Source organism: Electrona antarctica (assembly GCF_951216825.1).
Source record: "Electrona antarctica genome assembly, chromosome: 11".
Classification (NCBI taxonomy): domain Eukaryota; kingdom Metazoa; phylum Chordata; class Actinopteri; order Myctophiformes; family Myctophidae; genus Electrona; species Electrona antarctica.
The window spans coordinates 37437800-37461565 of NC_136792.1; the positions used below are offsets into that span (position 1 = coordinate 37437800).

The 23766-nt window shown below is 42.7% G+C and overlaps 1 protein-coding gene across 3 annotated transcripts in view; it reads left to right on the forward strand.

Moving 5' to 3' along the window:
- The window catches only part of cluha (clustered mitochondria (cluA/CLU1) homolog a), a 40157-nt gene that overhangs the window by 12515 nt on the left and 3876 nt on the right, over nucleotides 1-23766 (forward strand). For 2 of the 3 annotated variants that reach the window (XM_079514209.1, XM_079514211.1), the window contains exons 2-26: nucleotides 42-220; nucleotides 1840-2011; nucleotides 3509-3652; nucleotides 6153-6280; nucleotides 6882-7036; nucleotides 8162-8287; nucleotides 8739-8886; nucleotides 9548-9640; nucleotides 10210-10644; nucleotides 11287-11546; nucleotides 12774-13237; nucleotides 14100-14201; nucleotides 15150-15250; nucleotides 15647-15799; nucleotides 15919-15981; nucleotides 16386-16630; nucleotides 17721-17805; nucleotides 18871-19024; nucleotides 19682-19821; nucleotides 20382-20462; nucleotides 20575-20700; nucleotides 21842-21963; nucleotides 22350-22443; nucleotides 23058-23192; nucleotides 23486-23559. In XM_079514209.1, coding sequence (XP_079370335.1) covers nucleotides 42-220; nucleotides 1840-2011; nucleotides 3509-3652; nucleotides 6153-6280; nucleotides 6882-7036; nucleotides 8162-8287; nucleotides 8739-8886; nucleotides 9548-9640; nucleotides 10210-10644; nucleotides 11287-11546; nucleotides 12774-13237; nucleotides 14100-14201; nucleotides 15150-15250; nucleotides 15647-15799; nucleotides 15919-15981; nucleotides 16386-16630; nucleotides 17721-17805; nucleotides 18871-19024; nucleotides 19682-19821; nucleotides 20382-20462; nucleotides 20575-20700; nucleotides 21842-21963; nucleotides 22350-22443; nucleotides 23058-23192; nucleotides 23486-23559 — 3979 coding nt within the window. The remainder of the gene's footprint in view (nucleotides 1-41; nucleotides 221-1839; nucleotides 2012-3508; nucleotides 3653-6152; nucleotides 6281-6881; nucleotides 7037-8161; nucleotides 8288-8738; nucleotides 8887-9547; nucleotides 9641-10209; nucleotides 10645-11286; nucleotides 11547-12773; nucleotides 13238-14099; nucleotides 14202-15149; nucleotides 15251-15646; nucleotides 15800-15918; nucleotides 15982-16385; nucleotides 16631-17720; nucleotides 17806-18870; nucleotides 19025-19681; nucleotides 19822-20381; nucleotides 20463-20574; nucleotides 20701-21841; nucleotides 21964-22349; nucleotides 22444-23057; nucleotides 23193-23485; nucleotides 23560-23766) is intronic. The other variant, XM_079514210.1, reaches the window with a different exon arrangement.

A 23766-nucleotide genomic window follows, 5' to 3' on the forward strand; every position in this document is an offset into this window, starting at 1 on the left:
CACTGACTGACTGCATGTTTGTTTGTTTGTTTGGACCTCAGGGCACAGCGCCGGCACAGCCATGGTGAATGGCGGCGGACACCACGAGCACACGGAGGAGGCGGAGTCCAAGCAAGACGAGGACGGGGACGATTCTAATGAGCAGGAAGTGATTGTGATCCAGGACACCGGGTTCACTGTCAAGATCCAAGCCCCTGGCGCGGAACCCTTTGACTTACAGGTACTGTGTGTGTGTGTTACTTTGACGTTGTGGTTGTAAATGTTCACAATACATGTACATGTACATGTCTATTACCACTTAGACCAGTGAAGACCACATATTATTGTACATACTACATGAACAGAGTTAGGCCATGGAATCTTTCTAAAGCCATTTAATGGCTTTCTTTTCGTTTGCTTGTGTGTTTGGTCCTTGCTCACTCACTGCCATTCATTCATTGTAAAATAGTGGTAAACAGGAATGACACACATGAGTATCATTAACACCCTGAGCGGCACGGACGGAGTTCTCCGTTCAATCAATTAGTAACGCCCATCGCTCAGGACGGAGATTGATAAAAAGGACGGAGATTATTAATATCAAAACCGATCGCATCGCTCCACAGACCTGGAGTGTCTGTTGCGCAACAATCGATGTTATTTTCCGATGGGACGTCATCAAAAATGTCCCCCCCCCCCCCATTTTAGCCGACGAGACCGAAAATCTTAAAACGTGAATAACTCTTGATCTAAATCATTCCGTCCAATTCTAAGCAAAGATTATGTGTTAGACGGCCCATTGCGGTCCCGTCGCTAGTCGCGTTAGAATGAATCATACCTCCCGTTGTTGTCGATCGCCTCCGGAGTGTTTTGGCTACATCAAGCTTCTTCAGCCACATCCGGGATAGCACCTGGTCCGTCGCTAAATGTGCTCGCTGGGCGCTCTGATTTAATGGATTAAATAACCCCGGGCGTCGGCGTGTTAACTGCCAGGTGAAACAAGCGCTGTCTCCGTTGTGCATCTGCCTCTCCCTCCCCACCCCCTTTTTCCTTTTTATTTTTTTAAAGTGTCAGAACCTCACGGCCGTTGTTTGCGTTCGTTTCCGACGTTCTTTTGTTGGTTCAATCACTGTTTTATTCTGGCTTTCTGTAGCTCCAGACAGTTACATAACATTAGCTGTTGTCAGTCACAGTGGCTCCTCGCTGCGGCGTTGCAGTGTGGCAGCCATTGTCATTTACATGCTTGCACATGAATAGCCAAATGAGCTGTTGGGCAGGATTTTATGCCTGGAACGTGGGATCTTAATATTTTACTGCCGATGGTGCTCGCTGCCGTTGACGTATTAACGTCTTTTTGGTTTTTATAGTTTCAGATATCCACCCTCTAGCAGCGTCCCTGTCGCTAGGTAACGCTCTGCTCTGCTGTGGTCCGTCAATTAAATGACCCCCCCCCCCCCCCCCCCCGTCAACCGCCGTTGTAACCGCGATCATAAAACCAAGATCATTTTCTCTAAATTGAGGCTCAGATTGAGGTGTTTGAACATGGTGTTAGTGGCTCATTACTAAATCGTCGCTACCTCGCGGTTACAATATTAACGCTTCTGATGACTTACAGTATAAAAAAACAATAGCCACATTAGCTTTAGACGATTTTGCTTCCGGTTCATTTTGGGGTGAATTTCGGGACCTTCAAAATATAAAGTCCCGCTGTATCCGGAGGCAGTTAGTGAGACATACAGAAAATTAGCCCCCTTTGGCTAAATTGTCGAGTCACTGTACACGTTGGCCATTTCGGGTAGATTAGCACACACACACACACTCCTACAGATCATGGATGAGTACGTCTCTGTGTCCCATCAGGTGTCTCCTCAGGAGATGGTTCAGGAGATCCACCAGGTGTTGATGGACCGCGAGGACACCTGCCACCGCACATGCTTCTCCTTGCAGCTGGACGGCAACGTGCTGGACAACTTCGCTGAGCTCAAGTCCATAGAAGGTCTGCAGGAGGGATCCCTGCTCAAGGTTGTTGAAGGTACCAAATACCAATCCTTTTCTTTTTGTGTGGTTGGTAATTTTGCACCTGTAAAGCCTACAGCATACTTACTTTTTTTTGCAGCTTCGGCATTTCAATAAGAACAACACAACGTCATTGCGTTTGCGGGGGCAAATGAAAAAACGCAGTGTAACAATGTATTTGTACAGTCTCCTTTCACAGACATTCAGAGCCACAAAGTGCGTCAAATAAAAGTGGAATGTCAATAATAAAATAAAGATGAAAATAAAACACTAACCAATCATCTTTAACCAATCATTTCTTAATTTTTTTCCCCCCCTTCCAATTATTTTTTTAACCCCCTTTTTCTCCCCAATGTAGTCGTTAAGTCAATTAATTCCTCCCCTCACACATTTCTGTGTTGTCCCTGCTGTTGTATCCTACTGACTCACCCAAACACTCTCTGCTGACAGGACATGCGAAAACATTGTGAAACTGACTTACATGGCCCTTACATCTGAGGTTAAGGAATTACGTGGCCGATTAAGACTGAGGTTAGGGTTAGATTTAGCCGTTACGGTTAGTAATAGTCGGACAACGTGACCAACGCCACATCGGACAATGGCTGGCAACAACGTCAGTATGTGGAAATATCTATATTGGCTGCATTGAATGGTGTTGATGACGGACGATTACCACAGTGGATTTCAAAGGAACTGGCAGTGCTCATTTAACCAATCATACCAGTAAGAACTTAGAAGGAAATCAATACAGGTTATGATGACACAACACAAAAGCTGTAGTTGCTTGTCGAAGTTCGTTTCAGCAGTTCTTGCACCATTTTTTAATTAGAACATCACCACAGAGACTAAGTAGAAAAAGTGCTCCTCGAAGCACAGGTCTCCACCAGGTCAGGTTATTGTGGCCTCCTGCTGGTGTTATAATAATCCAATGTGAAAACGGTGCCATGTCTTCTTACGCCTTTGATGGCAATTGGATGTTCAAATTCATGATTTGAGGCATTTTGTGTTTTGCAAAAATTCACCTGTTGGTGGCCAGTGCTATAACAGGCCAATGTGAAAAGGGTGGGATTTATTCCTCAGTCTAGTAGGAAAATTTGTTTTACTAATGTCGGCCTCCTGGTGGCGCTATAAAAGGCAGATGTGAAAAATGCAGGTCAAAGGTTTTTCCTTCGGCCTCTAGGGAGTGTCCATGCAAAGTTTCACGGAGATCGGTGCAGTTATAGGTAAAACTGTGAAAGAGAGAGGGAGAGACCACTGTATCTTTTGCGAGAAATTATGAAATCTTGGCCAAAGACGAAAATAGTTCTCAGTCGTCAGGACTGATTTCAGTCATTTGGAATTTTGGATTCCATGCATGTTGCGCAGGTTTAAGTCCTTGGTCACAACGTCATGAAATGTGACCTCAGAACCTTCAGTCTGTATCAAATGGCTGCTCATTGAAAGTGTTTTCTCAGCCAGAGGTCTGCACGTTGCGATGAGTGAATAACCGGGTGTTTGTTTTGTCCCTCTTCAGAGCCCTACACGGTGCGCGAGGCCCGTATCCACGTGCGTCACATCAGAGACCTGCTGAAGAGCTTGGACCCCTCGGATGCCTATAATGGAGTGGACTGCAACTCTCTGTCTTTCCTCAGCCTCTTCACCGATGGAGACCTTGGAGGTGTGTGCGTCCTAATAAACTCATGTGGCTCATGCCAAAAATACACAGTTATGTTCAAGCCATTAGATGCATGCATTTCTTTGATATAATATGCATTGTGTGTGTGTGCATTCGTAGAACCCGACGGCTAAATTGGTTAAATTGTAATTTGAAGTAAGTTGATTTAGTGTCTGGCCGGACTAAGTGTACGACTTTGACTTTGAATAGGCGTGGCGTCAACTAGAGCCGGACATTTCACTTTAGCCGTTTGTTGTTCACCATGGCCTGCTGTTTAACCCATTCTGACCTGAGATCAGATTCTAAAAATGTCTTCTACATCCTGACAGTTTTCTGAAAAAGCTATGTTTCTATGTCAGTGGTTCTTCGATTTTTCAAAAATAGCAGACCTACAAGCTTGTAGATCTGCTATTTTTCAATAGCTAAAGCATAACATAATGCTAACACCAAAAGGGGTTCCCGCCCAAAATGGGTTAATCTCAATGAACGGACAAATGAATAAATGTAAATCGGGTGCTTGGTGAAATTGTCCTGCTGTGAAGTCATCCTGTCACCTCTAATCCAATCCTTGTTCATTCTGACCTTCTGAGGCTAAAACAGCCATCAGCCACAAAAAAAGGAAAACAATTAGCTGATGGGTTGTGAGAGGCAGTTACGTCTTTTAAGACATGGTGTGGAGGGACGTGGTCACGAGGGGCTTTCGGGTTCGATTGCAGAGTAATTTGAAAACCCAGACTAAAACTTAGGTCAGCCACAGATCGGTTGCAAAGACCTCCGAATCTAACTTCTGTCATAATATCATACCGGTACATGTCTCTGTCATAATATCATACCGGTACATGTCTCTTCTCCGTTGGTTACCCGTCTCTCTATTCTCGCATATATAAATAAAGCACAACATTCCAAAGAAATTACATTTAAAAACATCCATTCATTATATGTCCACTATCCAATCACACTCGAGGCTTGAATGTGAACCCGAGAGAATCGCATCAGGGGAGGAAGAGACGCCGTGAGACAAAAGACAATGCCCACTAGGGCTAGGGGTGCAGCGGTTTACGGTTTAAAACCGAACTGTTCGGTAACTTCGGTACGCCCTGCATGGTTCAATACGCATTTACGGACCGCAATTTTTTCGGTTTAGAGAAAAAAAAGGAAAGAAAAATAAAGCATCACTGCAGAGTTCCCTTCGACCCGCGAGTGAATCCACCTGGTGTTGTTTGGAAGCAGTTGATCCACAAGCATCAATACACATTGGGAGCCTGTAGATCGTCTATATTCGTCAGGCAACACCATCGGATTAATACATGATCATATTGATTAGCCTACCTGACGTTGTTGTGCTCGCAGCAGGAGCTCATTAAAAGTATTTAAAAAAACAACAAAATAATCCATGGCTGATTGGCTGTATATAGGAACTCTTCTTGTAAGCATTATAAGCATATCCTTAAATACTTATGCAGAGATTAAATGTGGATCTATAATTGTAAACTAAACTTGTGTTTACATTTTTCTCTGCGCAGCAGTGGGCACACTGCCCTCTCCCTTCTCTTCCCTGCCGCTGCATGTGTGTGAGTGCATAGGGTGATTTTTTTCCCCTTGAGTATAATATTGAAAGGCACAGTATATGGCGACATAAGATGTTTTTTTTCCTTAAATACTGGAGTGTGTCTGGATAGGGCGAAAATAAAATTATAATAATAAAAAAACATTTATTGCTATTTATTAACATTTTTATTAAGTTTTATTTTATTTTTTATGTACCGAAACCGTGGCCCCCATACCGAGGTACGAACCCAACCGTGGGCTAAGTGAACCGTTGCACCCCTAATGCCCACACAGAATGCAAAGACAATAACCTTTTCCTCATTAGTAGGTCATGTTGTTTATTCGCATCTACGCATGGATTAAAGTTCTCAGTCACCACGACTCATTTCAGACTATCTATTTCCATGGAAGTTAGCATGGCTTATATGGAAGCATGTTGCTCAGAGAAAATAGCCGATCTACAAGATCTCAATGCACGCTCGTTTTTGGTTAATATTTTAAGATTAGAGCATATGGGTCCAGGCACTTTGGCCGGTAGCCCAAGTCTGGCAATGTGCCGCGGGTTCGACTCCCGATCCCGACGGCCTTTACTGCATGTCACTCCCCCATCTCTCTCCCCCGTTTCCTGTCAGCCTAATGTCTGTCCCTCTATAAAAAAAATAAAGGCGAGAGCCGCAAAAAAAAAGAAGATTAGAGCATATGAAGTGGTCAAACTAGAAGCAATTTCCATAAAATCCTTTTGGTCTGGGATATTTCATAAAAGCACCTGGTTTGCAGTATTTAGAATAGCAGGAATAATATTACTAAAAACATCATTTGTGTTAATTACACAACGTGTGTGGGACTCCTTTCACAAATCGCACATTAGGACAAAGGATTGCCGTCGTGAGATTTTATCTTGCTCTAATCCATGATCTACTGTAAATTAACGTTCCTCCATGGCTGTTACTTGCAGATAGTGGCAAGCGAAAGAAGAAGGGCAGTGATCTGGAGCAGATTGACTGCACACCCCCAGAGCACATCCTCCCTGGCAGCAAAGAGCGCCCCCTGGTGCCTCTCCAGCCACCGAACAAAGAATGGAAGGTAAACGGGGAGGTTGGGGTTAGTTAAGGTGAAAGAAATGTGAAGCTTTTGCTTAACCCCTGGCATCCCTATTCTGGTTGTGTCATTTCGGGGTTAAGAAAGTTGGTATACTGAGTATCCTTTTTTTTTTTAAGGAATATTCAGCTATTAAGGTAGATTTTCGTCTTACACAAACATTAAATTCCCATTGACAATGAATGGAGAATGTACATCATATGTGGACGAGCAAATCAACATGTTGCGTCATGATGATGTACGATGATAAGAGCGCCCCTCACTTCACAGGGGTGTTTTAATTTTTTTTTATAATATTAATCATAAAAAATAAAAATGATACGCAGGCTTACAGGTTGATGTACTGTGAGATAAGAACAAAATTAATCTAATTGAGCATGATTCAAATGTGACTTCTAACATCCTAGTGACTAGAATGTTTATGCCTGGCCAAAATCAAATGAATTGTTCTGTTCTTAAAAGTGGAAAAATGTTATTTATTCTGGTCCACAAATCGCATTGCATAGTAGGACTTGGCCATACACATTTTTCTCCAGTCATGCTATTTTATGTAGCATTCATGTAAGCAGCTTTACTGTCCCACCAGCCCATGCAGTGCCTGAAGGTCCTGACCATGAGTGGCTGGAACCCGCCTCCAGGGAACAGGAAGATGCACGGAGACCTCATGTATCTGTACATGGTGACGGTGGAGGAACGGCACATCAGCCTCACGGCCTCCACGCGGGGCTTCTACCTCAACCAGTCAGTCACAACCTCCATGTTACTCCACATTATTAATATGCCAGTTCAATTCTATGTCCCCTTTGAGACTGTTGCGGCTGTTTTGTAGGCTGTTTCAAAAGCCGCGAGGAGCTAAACATGAGAGTATGAAATACTGTGTGACGCCGCATGCAAATAATTCAGGTCCACTCCAGTCCATGTGCTTTTGACCATTTATTAACATTTAACAGTTCCCAGCAATGATGTTGCCTAAACGTGGATGTTAAATTGCATTTATGTGGTCGACAGAAAAAGTCGCTCCCACGCTCGGGTAGACGCCAAATTAGTGTGGCAGCGCCCCCGTTCTGGTGATCACTCCCACCACCCAATACCATGCAGCGCCCAATCAATCAATTCAGTGTGCATTTTATTTGTCAACAATAATATTTGACTAGGCATAAATCACATTATGGCTCCTACAGAGACCATTAACAACTTTTAACTTTAGTAAAAAGAATGAAATACTTTGCAGATCTGCTATTTTTGTGCGACACCGGCATATGCTGAAGTTTGAGTTTATGTGAAACAGGAGATGGGCTGCTGACCTATGATGGCTCTGGAACTATGGGTTCTCATTAGTTCGCATTATAGTTTACAGAAATACGACTCTGTTCCTTGTGCAGTCGAGTCGATAGAGTTTGTTGCTAAGAAACCTACCTCCACTGACATCTGGCGGCCATGACCTCTAGTGCTAATTATTATGCTTCTCTCAGCACGCTCTTGTCCTTGCACTTGCTATTTGCAGCTCCTTATTTCTATGTAAGTTGACCTGAGATAATTTTGTAATGAGCTCAAAGCTATAAAAAGGCAATATGTGACAAGGCACAAAGTGGATGGGTAACGGCCTGGGTAACAAAGTTATACAAACACAATGATAAAAATTGAATCATGTGGATCTCAGGATCCACGTGGAAACGGCATGGCTCCAATGTTGGGTCTCAGACTTTGTTTGGCCACCTTGTGATATCAGTCGTTTATGACGCATGTCTCTCAATTTGGGCAAGGTTTCTTCTAGTGTAAAACCTTTTGTGGGAAACAATTTAACGGCAAGACTTCAGTAGAGCTAACCTGTGATAATGCTTTTATAATGGTTTGTGTTTTTTCCAGGTCTACTACCTATACCTTCAACCCCAAGCCAGCCAACCCCAGCTTCCTGAGCCATTCTCTGGTGGAGCTTCTCAGCCAGATCAGTCCAGCATTCAAGAAGAACTTCACTGCCCTACAGAAGAAAAGGCAAGAACCTTTAGAGTAGATTTAGGTGTGTTAATGGGCATTGCCAATACTGCTGACCACTGTCTATGCTAGCACACACATGGCTCTGGGCACACCTAAATCAAGACATTGCTTACTAGTCTTCCATGTTTTAATTCTGTTGTAGTTTGCAACTTGAAGTGGAAAACAAGACTACAAATTCATCCTTTAACCCATTTTGGGCGGGAACCCGTTTTGGTGTTTTAACTAAGCATTATGTTATACTTTAGCTATTGAGAAATGGCAGATCTTGTAGGTCTGCTATTTTTGTTCTTGTAGGTCTGCTATTTTTGAAAATGCGGCATCATTTTTTTTTATTTCGACGTCAGGCCTAAATGGGTTAAAAGCATTATGTTTTTTAGAAAGGAGTGGGATGCACTAAACGCAAAGTAAGCACCATTCAGATGATCCATAATATCTTCTTGCTTTCTAGAGTCCAGAGGCACCCGTTTGAAAGGATAGCCACACCCTTCCAGGTGTACAGCTGGACGGCGCCACAGGTGGACCACGCCATGGACTGTGTCCGAGCGGAGGACGCCTACACCTCACGCCTGGGCTACGAAGAGCACATACCTGGACAGGTAGGAGGCACACAACATGCTCTATGAAGTAACTCGGCAGTTTGTATCATGAAGAGTAGTTAACCACTTAAATTTAAAAATATTCTTCTAAATCCTCCAGTTTTCTTAAATAAATATTTTCACGATTTTTCAAAAATAGCAGACCTACAAGCTCGTAGCGCGCCACTCGGTGGCGCGCTATGAGCTTGTAGATCTGCTATTTTTCAATAGCTAAATTATAATGTTTAAAACACCAAGGGGTTCCCGCCAAAATGGGTTAAACCCTAACATTGCTTGTTTTTATTTTGTTACGTGTTCTCTTTTTCATTTAATTTTATTTATTTTGTAAAATGTTAAATCCTTATTCTTATCAATGCCTTTGTATAAGGAAAACTTCCAATAAACAAATGTAAAAAAGAACCCTAGCATCTCTAGTGTTCTGGGGGGAAACATTCACCCCAAAAATAGATCTTCAAGCTTACAAGGCATCACAACGTGACGATGGGCTATTTTCGGTGAAGTGATTTGGTGTTGAGGAAAAAAAGGGGGGGCCCGGTACAGAGCTCAACTAGTCAACTAAGTATTAGTTTACTAAGTATCAAGGATTTAAGTGGTTTAACAAACATTGTCAAACTATTGACGAAAGCAATTTTTCTACCACTGGATATGGCAATGTTTCCAGACCAGAGACTGGAATGAGGAGCTGCAGACGACCAGAGAGCTGGCCAGAAAGAACCTGCCTGAGCGCCTGCTGAGGGAGAGAGCCATATTCAAGGTACTGCAAACAGTGTTGGTTCAGCAGATTTGAGCACTTAAGGCACTTTTCCACTGCATGATTCCAACTGAAATTGATGCTTTTGATCTTCCATTTGGCAAAAATAGTACCTGGTACTTTTTTGGTATCGCCTCCATTGAGGTTACAAGCAAGCTGAGACGATAGTAAAATGTGCCGTCGGAGAGAATGGTCACTGCGTCACGATCCACTCCACTATGCTGCATGGAATCTCCCACATTTTGATAACTTTTATACTAGATGTTGTAAATGTGAAAATAAAATCAATATTCAGTAACTGCACAGCCTCGGTACCCAGGCTTGTATTTTTGTTCACATTCGGCTCAAAAAGAAAATCCTGGGGAAACTACAATGCAGACGGGCGTCGCTCCAAATTTGGTGACCCTTATTGTAGACCCTAGAATCACGGTGGCTGTTCCAGACTAGTAACTGCATGGCATATTTCTCACCTAAATAGTTTGATTATATCCCTCCAACTCCTTCAAACTTCCATACCTTTTTATGAACCATCTTTTTCAGTATTTCTATTTGCCACTTATTCCACCTTGCAGGTCCACAGTGACTTTGCTGCGGCCGCCACGCGCGGCGCCATGGCGGTGATCGACGGCAACGTGATGGCCATCAACCCTGGCGAGGAGACGCGCATGCAGATGTTCATCTGGAACAACATCTTCTTCAGCCTGGGCTTCGATGTGCGCGACCACTACCGCGAGTTGGGCGGCGACGCCGCGGCCCACGCGGCGCCCACCAACGACCTGAACGGCGTGCGGGCCTACGGGGCCGTGGACGTGGAGGGCCTCTACACACTGGGCACGGTGGTGGTGGACTACCGTGGTTACCGTGTCACAGCTCAGTCCATCATCCCGGGCATCCTGGAGCGCGAGCAGGAGCAGAGCGTCATCTACGGCTCCATTGACTTCGGCAAGACGGTGGTGTCGCACAGCAAGTACCTGGAGCTGCTGGAGAAGACCAGCAGACCCCTGAAGGTCAGGAGAGCCAAACACTTACGCTCTGCTTTTGACACTATTTATTCCAAGTAACCTTTTTGAGTGGTGCAACCACTCCAAGGAACAGCAATGTCCGTGTTAACCTATGTGACTGTGTGACTATGTCCGTGTTAACCTATGTGACTATGAGTACCAGTAGGGGCAAAAGTGGTGCTGTTGTGCCAGAAAATTATCGATCACAGCACGTTGCGTTGCGACCCAATAAGGAGTGTTACCAATTACGCTAATTAGCCCATTCAGGATGGGAACCCCTTTTGGGGTTCTTGTTGCTATGTACAGTATATAGCATATATTGGTCCCCGTCCAGGTATTGTTCCGTTTAGGTCAAACAGAGTCAGGATGCTGTTATTGTGCATGTTGGCTCTTTGTAAAGACTCTGCTACACATCATTTGAACAGAGCCTTAACACCTGTACGGAAACATAACTATACACAGCTCTGATCATGAGTAAAATATAAAGCCGTCTCACCTCTGTTTCGTCTTTACAGTCATGCAATATAAATCAAAATCATCTAAGCATATTTAGCTTGGTGCTTAGCAGAAATGGAAATAAAAAAATGAAAGAGAGTCTCCTGTACCTGACTGTTGTATCGTCTGCTGTGTACTGTTCCATGTCCACAGGTCCAGAGACATGGCGTGTTGAACGAGAAGGAGGAGTCTGTGGACCTGTGCTCTTCAGTGGAGTGTAAAGGCATCATTGGCAACGATGGCCGCCACTACATCCTGGACCTCCTGCGTACCTTCCCCCCGGACCTGAATTTCCTACCCGTGGAGGGGGAGGAGCTTCCTCCAGAGTGCCAGCGCCAAGGCTTCCCCCGCCAGCACCGTCACCGTCTGGCCTGTCTGCGCCAAGAGCTCATCGAGGCCTTCGTTGAACACAGGTACAGTGTGTGTTTGAGGGTTATTATAGAAATTACTAATTCAAAAGAGGAAACGTATCTTTCTGAAGCTAAAATAAATAATCATCTTTTTAGTTTGTCACTGTTCTTTAATCCTACCTTTTCCAACTTCTATAATTCGAGCCTTTTGTCATAATACCAGAAAAACTAAGACTAAAACAAAACTAAAACTACTCGTAAAACTAACCTGGAACCAAACCCCAAAATGAAAAACTAAATTAACTAAAACAAATTAATATTTAAAAACATAACTCTTTATGTTCAGCATCACAGATAGTGATAGTAAATTAACATGGTCAAAGCAGGTTGATAAGACTGTTGCAGCAATGGGAAGAAGTCTGTCTGTTATTAAGAGATGTTCCAAATATATACCACAACAATGCATTCCCCAAATTGTGCAAACACTGGCACTCACTCATTTGGATTATTGTCCAATGGTATGGTCTAGTGCTGCAAAAAAGGACTTAGTGAAATTACAATTGGTCCAAAACAGAGCTGCACGTATTGCTCTGTGCTGTACAAAAAGAACAAACACCAACAGAATGCACGCCACTTTGGGATGGCCACTGATTGAGGACAGACTTCATATTTCCCTGCTGTCTTTTGTCAAAGGTATTATTACATCTAAAGTTCCGGCTGTCCTGTATTGCAGGCTGAAGTTCAGCTCTGATGAACACACCTACAATACTAGACATTCAGCACAAGGTCTTTTTACGTTTCCCATCTCAAAAACTAATGCAATGCAACACACAGTAATATATAGAGCAATGAAAGAGCTGCATAGTCTTCCATCACAAATCAGACAGGCAACAAGTAAATCAGATTTTAAAAATAAGTTAAAGAAATATCTCATGTCACTTGCTTTTTGAGTCATTGAGCACTGTTTAAAATATTTCATACTGTAACGGTAGGCTACTCAAACTGAAATTGTATATATATGCAATGTTATTAATCACTTGTTTTATATTTAGTTGTATTTTATTTTTTTTAACTGTTTTTCTTACAGTCTTGTAAAATGTATTTCATATGACTGTATTGATTGTAATGTATTTTATGTGTGGACCCCAGGAAGAGTAGCTGCTACTAAGGTAGTAGCTAATGGGGATCCAAATAAACAAACAAATCACAGGATCTTCTGTGTGAGAACTCAATACATCCACTCATTTTAAAAGGTGTGCTGATTGACTTGTGTTTCCGCTCCAATCCCAGATACCTGCTGTTCATGAAGATGGCAGCGCTCCAGCTCATGCAGCAGAAGGCCAACAAGGAGATGAAGACAGCCACCCTTCTTACCATCACAGAAACGTCAGACTGCTCCACCGAAAACTCTGAATCCTCCACGGAGACTCTGACCGAGAGCAACGCCGATGACACCACTCAGACGCAGAGCGCCGCACCATCGGGCACCCCAACGGCGACCGTAGCCAACAAAGAGACCACCGCCACAGAGACCCCCGCAGAAAAGGACAAGGCTGTCGATGATGCGACACCTGCAGAAGAAGTGTCCCCCAAGCCGGCCACCAATGGGCCCTTGGAGGCCCCTGCTGCGGTTACTCAGAACGGGGGGTGTGTGAGCCCACTGGAGGGTAAGGAGGCTGAGGAAAATATCCCAGGGTTAGCCCAGGCCAAACAGCTGGCGGAGTCCTTAGTTGCCGAAGATGGATCTGGTATTGGTACGTCAAACTGAACCAAACAGCTTCCACTGCTAGTGGAGGGCTGGGACAAAACGGGGACAGCTACCTTGGTGGATAAGTAGTAGCATGTAGTAAAGTAATATAGATTCAACTGTTTGTAGTCTGTGTTCTGGTTCAGATTTTTGCATTCACACATCTGCATCAGAAGCGTTGTAGCCAGTGCCTTCCGAAGCGTATGGTACACTGTTCCTTTAAGACTGACCTCATAGTAGACTGTGATGTACCGTAAGCAACATAGCTGCAAATTACTAATGGGTGTGTAGGTACACCTATAGCCAATCTACAATCAAAATCCGATCTACAAGCTTATAACACATCAAAATGTGACAGATTGTGAGCTTGTAGGTCTGCTATTTTTTAAAGTTGGGTTGAAAGTGGTTAAATGAAAGGTGTGTCTGATAGTGTGTAGATTGTGGGTACATGTCTAATGGACTGTATTGTATCATGTGGTAGATTGTTGGTACTTCTGTATGAAGAACTGTCAACCTTGTTAGCTGTTCCTGCTCAGTCCTCAGCCCACGATGGGACTGGGAGTGTGCATGAACTGGTCCCGAGTTTTTTAAACACAATAATCCTCCCTTGATATTTGATGATCTGCATGCCATGCACCCAGCTGACCATAAACCTCCGTAATCTGCTTGTTCAGTAAACGATTCCGACCTAATTTCTAAACGTGGTTTTATGCAAGTTTGTGGTGGTGTTTTTTTTTCTGGGGCGTTTGGGGTTTTGTTTTTTTGTTTTGCAGAAGTCATCAATTCATACAAGTTTTGGTTTAAATTACCACCATTAACTTTTCTTGTACTTCTTGTCCCCGAACTGATTTTCATGGTATCCTATCCAGACCCCAAGAGTCGTGAGGTGGTCCTCAACGCCTGCAAGGCCGTGGGCTCCATCAGCAGCACTTCATTTGACATCCGTTTCAACCCCGACATCTTCTCCCCAGGTACAAACCACCAATGGGGAATCAGATTCAAACCACATTCCTTTGTGGTTTAAAATGTGTTCAGATTTGATTTCTAAAGACGTTTCTCAGTCTGGACATTTGGGACACTGAAGTCCGTTCTACGGTGTTGCTCAACAAATATATCCGGAGCGATGCGTAGAAGCTTGTAGATCGGGTATTTTCGGAGAGTGAATACATAAATTAAATCTGAGCACTTGCACTTGTGTGGACAGTCCGTCCTAAAGATCAGGTTTGAGAAACTAATCACATTTGCCTGTCGTCTGACCAAAGCCTTAGTGGTACAGTATATGACAAATGGAGCGTTTCTAGATTTCTGACGGTAAGCAGGCTGGAGTGTATTTCGCTGTACTGTTAGCCGCTCATAACCTCTGGAGAGACTGCGGACTGGATTTGCGGAGGCCCTCTGCAGAGTTAAATGTTTTTTTGGAGAGGATCCCTGAGCTCTGTGCCTAACCTCCACAGACCCCCTGCAGAGCTCTGCCCTCGCTGCATGCACCATGATGTAAACACATGGATTATACTTCCATAAAAACCCTAATGGTCTTTCATAAAAGCAAAGGTTAAAGCTGTATAGCAAGAAAATTTAGGTTTAGAAATTAGAATGATAATATCTCAACTTAATTCTACATGTTGTGCTTTTATCGTTTAGGAAACAGTGGTGGAGTGTGGAGGACTCCTTTCACACAGTTTCACGCACAAATCACAGATAGGGACAAAAATGTTAAATTGTTGTTAAATTAGTTTTTGCTTTATCCCTGTAAACACCATTGGTTTACTTTAAGTGACAAACATACGTTTTTGGTAATAATGCTCCCTACAGCTCTTGTGTAGTTTCTTTTATGTGTAATTAGAATGCTTGAGAGAGGATAAAATGATGGTATTTGCTCAGAGAAGAGATGACCTTTGAGTGCTTTGTGTGTGTGTCAGGAGTGCGTTTCCCAGAAGATGGTGCTGAAGACATTCTCAAACAGAAACAGCTGTTGAAGGATGCTGCTGCTTTCTTGGTGTCCTGCCAGATCCCCTCATTGGTCAGTGGCAAAGCACTTCCACTACTGCATGTTATTGTAATTTGACATGGGTTCATATTGCATGACACTGTCTAATTGCGCATTGAAGTACCTAAGTACATAATTCTGACAGCCTACTATGCTAGTTTTTGGTTAGCAACAGAACATTTTGGGTTAAAATTGTGGTTGAATTTGGCTGCTAACTGGCCAATGGCAACCATGTTATAATATAAAACCATGTGATTTTACCACAATGTTTCACAGAGTTGTACCAACACCCTAACCTAACTGGTATAATTATTTTTATCATTGCATGCAAATTGCATGTATACATTTTTTTCAAATATTCCCTGATATTGAAGTCACATCATTTTACCGTAGATTAATTTGTGGGTGTCTTTGTGCTTTACTGTCCAGGTGAAGGACTGTTTAGACCACAGTGCATTGCCCATGGACGGCAGTACACTCTCAGAGGCCCTGCACCAGCGGGGAATCAATATCCGCTATCTGGGCACCATCCTAGAGTTTGTGGACAAGACCCCAGCCAGGACCCAATTGGAACACTTCTATGTAAGTATCAATTTGGACTGGAGGCAAAGGAAATGCTCTGCAGTAATGCAAGGGAACAGCAATTTTGTATTATTGTTTTATATTAATGTTCTTTTCTTGCTCCAATTCGGTGCCTCTAGAGAATAGGAGTCACTGAGCTCATCACCAGATGTGCAAAACATATCTTCAAGACATACCTCCAGGTTGGTGCCATTTGGATCAGTGCTTTCATTTTGTGTGTGTGTGTGTGTGCACGTGCGTGTGTGTGCGTGATCTCATGGATTAAGTCATTTGGATTCCACAGAAGTAGACTCATAGATAAATAGCTTATCTATGAGTTCACAATGTGTCTGTGCCGATTTATGGTTATTAATTATTTTAGGATGAAAGGTTAATTGAAGTGTTCAAACTAGCAATAGATTAGATTAAAGAGTGTTTTAATTGGTCAAACTAGCTATAGAATGTTCAGAAGCTACATGGTGTACTAATTGTGTAATTAATGGCTCTAGTGTGGAAATCTCCTTTCACTCAGTTTAACAAATTACAGATTGGGATTTGAGATTTTATTTTTCTTTAAACCGTTACGTGATAAAACCTCTGTTTCAAGGGGGTGGAGTTGTCTGCGCTCTCCGCAGCTGTCAGCCATTTCCTCAACTGCTTCCTGAGCTCCTTCCCCGACGCCGTGGCCCACCTGCCACCAGACGAGCTGGTGTCACGCCGCAAGAACCGCAAGCGTCGCAACCGGGTCCCGGGCGGCGGCGACAACACGGCGTGGGCCAGCCTGACGCCCAGCGAGCTGTGGAAGAACATCGTCTCCGAGTCCCAGAGCTATTACCACTTCCAACTGCAATGGTAAACCCCTGCGTCTGTTAACCCATTGATACCTGAGGCTGCATCTGGGAACGCCTTCTAGGGCCTGACCTAAGGTTTCTGAAAACCTTCAAATTTTGATTCATTATTTTTTTAAATAGTTATGTTTTTTCAAAAATAGCAGACCTACAAGTTCATAGCGCGCCACTCGGTGGCGCGCTATGAGCTTGTAGATCTGCTATTTTTCAATAGCTAAATTATAACAATAGCTGATGAGACACAGAGAGAGCGCCGGCATCAAGGGTAGAACAACGTATAGGTTGCACCAGGCATCAATGGGTTAAAAGCTACACAAACTGTTTTAACCACTTAAAAACCTATGTACTTGTTTTTCCAGAGTCTCCCAGGGCTCTATAATGAATGCATGAATGACCGCAACATTCTATACTAGCTCCTGTCCTTTTCTTCCATCTACACAAAATGTCTTTGTAAAAAATAGCTGATCTTCGTTGGTGGCTAGTAGATCAGCTCGTAGATCATCATACATTATTGCCTTACTAGATCATACCACTGCGTCACACAAAAGCATCAAAAGTAGCAGATCCTCAAGCTCAAAACGTGGCACATTGAGCTTGTGGATCTGCTACTTTTGAATCCTGAAAAGTATGTTTTGGAAGTCGGTATGCATAGTTCAATGTCAGCATGGTAGGATTATGATACAGTATAGCTGGTGCTATGATGATTTAATATGGCACCTAGCAACCTCTATACTCTGCATGCCATCTTTAACCCATTTTGGGCGGGAATCCCTTTTGGTGTTAGCATTATGTTATGCTTTAGCTATTGAAAAATAGCAGATCTACAAGCTCATAGCGCGCCACTCGGTGGCGCGCTATGAGCTTGTAGATGAGCTTGTAGGTCTGCTATTTTTGAAAAATCGAAGAACGACTGACATAGAAACATAGCTTTTTCAGAAAACTGTCAGGATGTAGAAGACATTTTTAGAATCTGATCTCAGGTCAAAATGGGTTAAAATGCACAGTTTTTTTTACATGGTGTGTAGTTTTGTTTTTACATGGTGTGTAGTTATTATACTGTAGGTGACAACAAACTCACTCTCTTTCCTCTACAGTGAAAGTGTGGATCAGGCAGTGGAGAAATATGGCCTTCAGAAGACCACTGTACTCAGAGAAATATCCATCAAAGCTGGTATCCAGGTAACCACACTGTATCCATGCTGTACTGTACTATATATCGTCACCGTCTGGTGGAAACCGCATGTGTAATCCATTACATTATAGCGCCCATTCGATTTATAAACACAGACCCCTTTTCCGGACGGACCGGATGTTGTTGTGAATGTGTGTGTAGCAGCTAACCATAGCCACACCACTCTAGAGTCGATCGACAACAACGGGAGGTAATAATAAATGTATGTATCGCGACTAGCGACTGGACCGCGGAGCGCCGTCTAACACAGGATCTTTTTTCATAATTAGACGGGATGATTTAGATCGCGAGTTATGAATGTTTTAAGATTTTCGTTTTCATCAGCTAAACAGGGGAGGGAGTTTTTCGATGACGTCTCACTCTTACGCAACACCGAGGATTGCCCAACAGGCGCTCTTGGGCTATGGAGCCATGCGATCCATTCTCATATCAATAAACTTCGTCTTTTGGACAATACTTCGTCCTGAGCGGCGAGAGTTACTAATAGAAAAGACAAAGAACTTCGTCCTGGGCGTTGGGAAAGGAATGTCACTTACACTACCTTTTCAAAATATGGAGATGAGGTTTCTGCCCGACTGCAGCGATATACACGGTCAATGTGATGTTTCTGCCCGACTGCAGCGATATACACGGTCAATGTGATGCATGATGGTCTTTATATACACGGTCAATGTGATGCATGATGGTCTTTATATACACGGTCAATGTGATGCATGATGGTCTTTATATACACGGTCAATGTGATGCATGATGGTCTTTATATACACGGTCAATGTGATGCATGATGGTCTTTATATACACGGTCAATGTGATGCATGATGGTCTTTATATACACGGTCAATGTGATGCATGATGGTCTTTATATACACGGTCAATGTGATGCATGATGGTCTTTATATACACGGTCAATGTGATGCATGATGGTCTTTATATACACGGTCAATGTGATGCATGATGGTCTTTATATACACGGTCAATGTGATGCATGATGGTCTTTCCTCTCCTTTGTGATGATGGCCATGCGTGTGTTTTTTTCTCCGTCCCGTTGGCAGATTCTGATCAAGGAGTACAACTTTGACAGCCGTCACAAGCCTGCGTTAACAGAGGAGGACATCCTGAACATATTCCCTGTCGTCAAGCACGTGAATCCCAAAGCCTCGGACGCCTTCCACTTCTTCCAGAGTGGGCAGGCCAAGGTGCAACAAGGTGATGAGAATGCACATGTCTTGAATGGCTCATACTTTTATGTAGAGCATAAACCGCACAGCTGGCGGTAAAAGTGTTGAATTGATGGTCGGGTTGGAACGTGTAGGGAAACGAATGGTGACCGAGCTGACTGTTGGATAGCAACGGGCTTGTGGAGGGGAGGTAGAGCTCTCTGGTTGGTTGGTTGATAAGTCTATGATGATGAAATGTCTGAATACTTCATGGATGGGCAAGGCTTGTGTGGTGAGTACTAGTAGCCTATCTTGCAGTAGGCTACTCAAACAGAAACGAGTGGCTTCCATTTTCTCCTAATCATTCTAGCCATTTATTATATTATGTTGATCATTAGTTAAAATGATATGGCCCGTGTGTGCATTGTGCTGCCACGTGCTGCAGGCACGTAGTGTTTGTTGTTTTAATTAACATTACACTAGACCTGTGCCTGTCGGACACCGGCCTACTTGGGAACGATGCAATTTGGGAACAGCTCTCAGCTCGCATTCAGCAACTTTATTTCACACCTTCCAACTGACTGAGCTCCCGCCTTCATTCGACTGCCAGTCTGTAGTAGTTTGGAGAGCTGGCACCTTATGTCACTTGCTCCGTTTAATCTGTGTTTCTCCTGTGAGTGCTTAACGATCGTGCACTGGTTTGCAGGTTTCCTGAAGGAAGGCGCTGAGCTGATCAATGAGGCCCTTAATCTGTTCAACAACGTGTACGGAGCCATGCACGTGGAGATCTGTGCCTGTCTGCGTCTGCTGGCACGCCTTAATTACATCATGGGAGACCACCCTGAGGTAGGACTGTCATTAGGACACCCACACCTGTCAAGTAGGGCCGTCTTCCACTAAAGAAATTCTTGGTTGATTAACCCATTTTCTAAAAATGTCTGTTTGAAAATGACAGTTTTCTGAAAAAGCTATGTTTCTATGTTCTTCGATTTTTCAAAAATAGTAGACCTACAAGCTTGTAGCGCGGCACTCGGTGCCGCACGATGAGCTTGTAGATCTGCTATTTTTCAATAGCTAAAGTGTAACATAATGCTAACACCAAAAGGGGTTCCCGCCCAAAATGGGTTAAGAATGATTGGAATTTCTCAACTAATCGATTAGATGATCATTGATAAATGGTTAAAATTGTGAATATTTCTATTTTACAATGACTACTGGCTATTGAAAGTTATGTACTAGTATTTTTGGTAGAATTTAAGTTATATCTTATTTATATCTAGAGTAAATAAGACTTGCATGGATAAAAGAATGATGAATCACCTAACAAAGTGTTGATCTCCACATCACAAGTTGGAATCTTATATCATTTTGAGTTGGGGACAAAGGTTGTGTTTTTTTAATTCCAGGCTCTCAGCAACCAGCAAAAGGCTGCTCTGATGAGTGAGAGGGTGCTGGGCATTGAGCACCCCAACACCATTCAAGAATATGTAAGTTGTGTTCTCCTGCTCTCTGTTGGAACTGTTCATTTCAACGTCATGCTAACGGTGTTGAACATGCCTCTGAAGAATGCATGAATGTACGTTCCTATCTGCTTTCCAGATGCACTTGGCACTGTACTGCTTCGCCAATGGCCAGCTGTCCACTGCCCTTAAACTGCTGTACCGTGCACGGTATCTCATGCTGCTGGTGTGTGGAGAAGACCACCCAGAGATGGCCCTGCTCGATGTGAGTAGGAACATTATTTTACATGTAAAATAATAATAATATTTGAAAAGATACGTATGCCAGGGAACCCCATAAAGTTTTTTTTTTTTGCCATAGTTCAACCATTTTAATTTCAAGGACCCCCAGTTTCATTGCTGTACTGGGGAAAGCCAAACATTTACTAGAACAGAGGGTGTTGTATATTTTATATTGTTCACTTGTAGTGCCGTATCTGACTTACTGTGTGGAGGTTTGGGGTAATGCCTATAAAACAACTTTACAACCATTATGTATACTACAAAAAAGAGCATTGAGAATTGTACACCATGTTGGGTACAGGGATCATACAAATATACTGTTTTTGAATTCCAAGTGTCTTAAATTTATGGATCTGGTCAAGTTCAAAACTGCTCAAATAATGTACAAAGCAAAGAATCATTTACTTCCTAGGAACATTCAAAATGTATTTAAGGACAGAGAATGTGTTTATAATTTAAGAGGAAAAAATAAATTTGAGAAACGTTTTGGGCGTACAAATTTGAAGAACATGAGCATTTCACATGGTGGAGTGACTCTGTGGAACGGTCTGGATGATGAAATTAAAAATAGTGGAACTATTGCACTGTTTAAGAAGAGGTTTAAATATACTTTGCTTATGAGCTACAGAGAAGAAGCATGAGGGGGGGGGGGGGGGGTTGAGGGTACATTATGGTTCCACTTAGTGCTAAAATAAATAGACAAATCATAATATTATATAAAGGGAACCTTGACACATTGGTTTATTTTTAAATTGTATAATTAGGGGTAGGACCAGATAAGCTCAGGCTTCATTCCTGCTCCTTTTCGAACTGTACTATATTTTGTTTTGCTTTTGTTTTAACTTTTCTTTTCTTTTAATGCATTATTGTATATTTTGTATTTTTATTGTCATTTTTATTTAAAAGAGTTCGAAATAAACATTCATTCATTCATTCATTCATTCATTCATTCATTCATTCATTCATTCATATGCATTAATTCCATGAACCCCCATTTGATGGCATTTGTATTTGTAGAACAAGAATTCACAATGTCAAATATTTATAATGTTCAAAATGGAAAAGGAATACTGTCGTCATTAGGTAGGAATGGCAGTGATGAGTATTCTCCTCTCTTATCACAGAGTAACATTGGCCTGGTACTGCATGGAGTCATGGAGTATGACTTGTCTCTGAGGTTCCTGGAAAACTCCTTGGCTATCAACACAAAATACCACGGAGCCCGTTCCCTCAAGGTGGCCCTCAGGTGGGGAGAGACTAATTGTTATTTAAAGGCGAATGCCATTTTATTTTTACCTTAAGATGATGACGCGTATCCATTGATCACTGGGAAAAGCAATAATACGCATTCCATACCGATTTATCAGATTTTCCCTCCGTGCGGGTCAAACGGTTGTAGATAAAAAAGAAAGTAACTCCTTACAATGTTGTCGGTCTGTGGCTTCCGCATCAACCAGATCCGGCGTTAGGTCCTGCCTAACTTTCTTAAAGGACCACTTTAAGAACAGTGGTTCACATTATCAACAGAATTGAGTAAAAAACAGCTACTGTGGAATTGTCCTTTTTAAATGGTTAAGACAGCGATTTGCATGAAGATTGAGCATCACAAGTGTCAATTTGTTTGTTTTGCAGTCATCATTTGGTTGCAAGGGTTTATGAGAGCAAGGCTGAATTCCGATCTGCACTGCAGCATGAGAAGGAGGGCTACACCATTTACAAAAATCAGGTAAAACTTGTAAATTATTATTACATTTACTCTAATTAGCAACCTTATAATATGGTGATTTTAGGTCTTTTCAGATGGGCAGTGTGTGACGCAGATGTCGCCTGGATCAACGACAGGTCTGCTCATGAGGGGCGCGACAACGCAAGCACAAAAACTCTAAATACACTTGTGCTGTCGACCCTCAACTTCTCTACGTACAAAAAAACGCAGGCCTCTCATTGAAAATGAATTAATAGGCACGTTAATCGCTGCCCATCTGCAAGGACCTTGACTGTCTGACACTGGGTGATCACACCAGCCTTGGAAAGCGGACGAGTGATCGTGGGCAAGAAAAGTTTGCCTGGTTTATATCATTATGAATGTGGGTTGAACAGGTTTCAGTCCATTACACACGGATGTAGAACAGCAGGGACAATATTACTAAAATGTAATCATTTTACACATCGTGTTGATTGTTTAGGAAACATCACTACCTGTCTGGGGTGCTACTTTCACATGGTTTCACAAATCGCACATTAGGATAGGACACACTTTTTCAATCGTGAGATTAGATTTTTTTTTAATCCACGATTACAGTAAATGTGCTGATGAGATTGTTGCTTTGCCCTCCTCAGGTGGGCGAGGCCCATGAGAAGACCAAGGAGAGCTCCGAGTACCTGAAGTACCTCACCCAGCAGGCGGTCGCTCTACAGAGGACCATGAATGACATCTACAAGAACGGCTCCAATGCTAGCATCATGCCCCTTAAGGTAACCATTTATAATCTGGACATTTCCTTGTACTGTGATTAAGCCTGCAGGGTTTTGCAATGATTCACTGTTTTGGGGAGTGTTGGGTTTTATAAGCTATATTCAGTAGTGTGGTGGTGTCACTTGCCGGAAAGAACAGATCTACAATCCATCAATTATTCTCTTTCTTACTATATATTTGTTATTGTTTGAGGAACCAAAACGAAAGCATTTTATTCATATGTACTTGTGTATATAATGTAACAATCAAAATGTTGAATTAGTTTGTGACATAGTTTCTTCATGTGTTGCAGTTCACAGCTCCTAGCATGGCTAGTGTCCTTGAACAGCTCAACATCATCAATGGCATCATCTTCATACCTCTCAGGTAAAGTGAGAAAACGCTATGTCAATAACCACATATTCCCAATTGTATTTTCCATGAACCAACACTGCATCATGATCAACCACTTCCATATACTTTGTTGAATAGTCTTGCGTAGTCGGATGATCAAAAGTCTCCGCCTAGACTGACTTGACGGTGGACTAAACCAGCGCTAACAAAACCTATGACCACTACTTTGAAAACCAATCC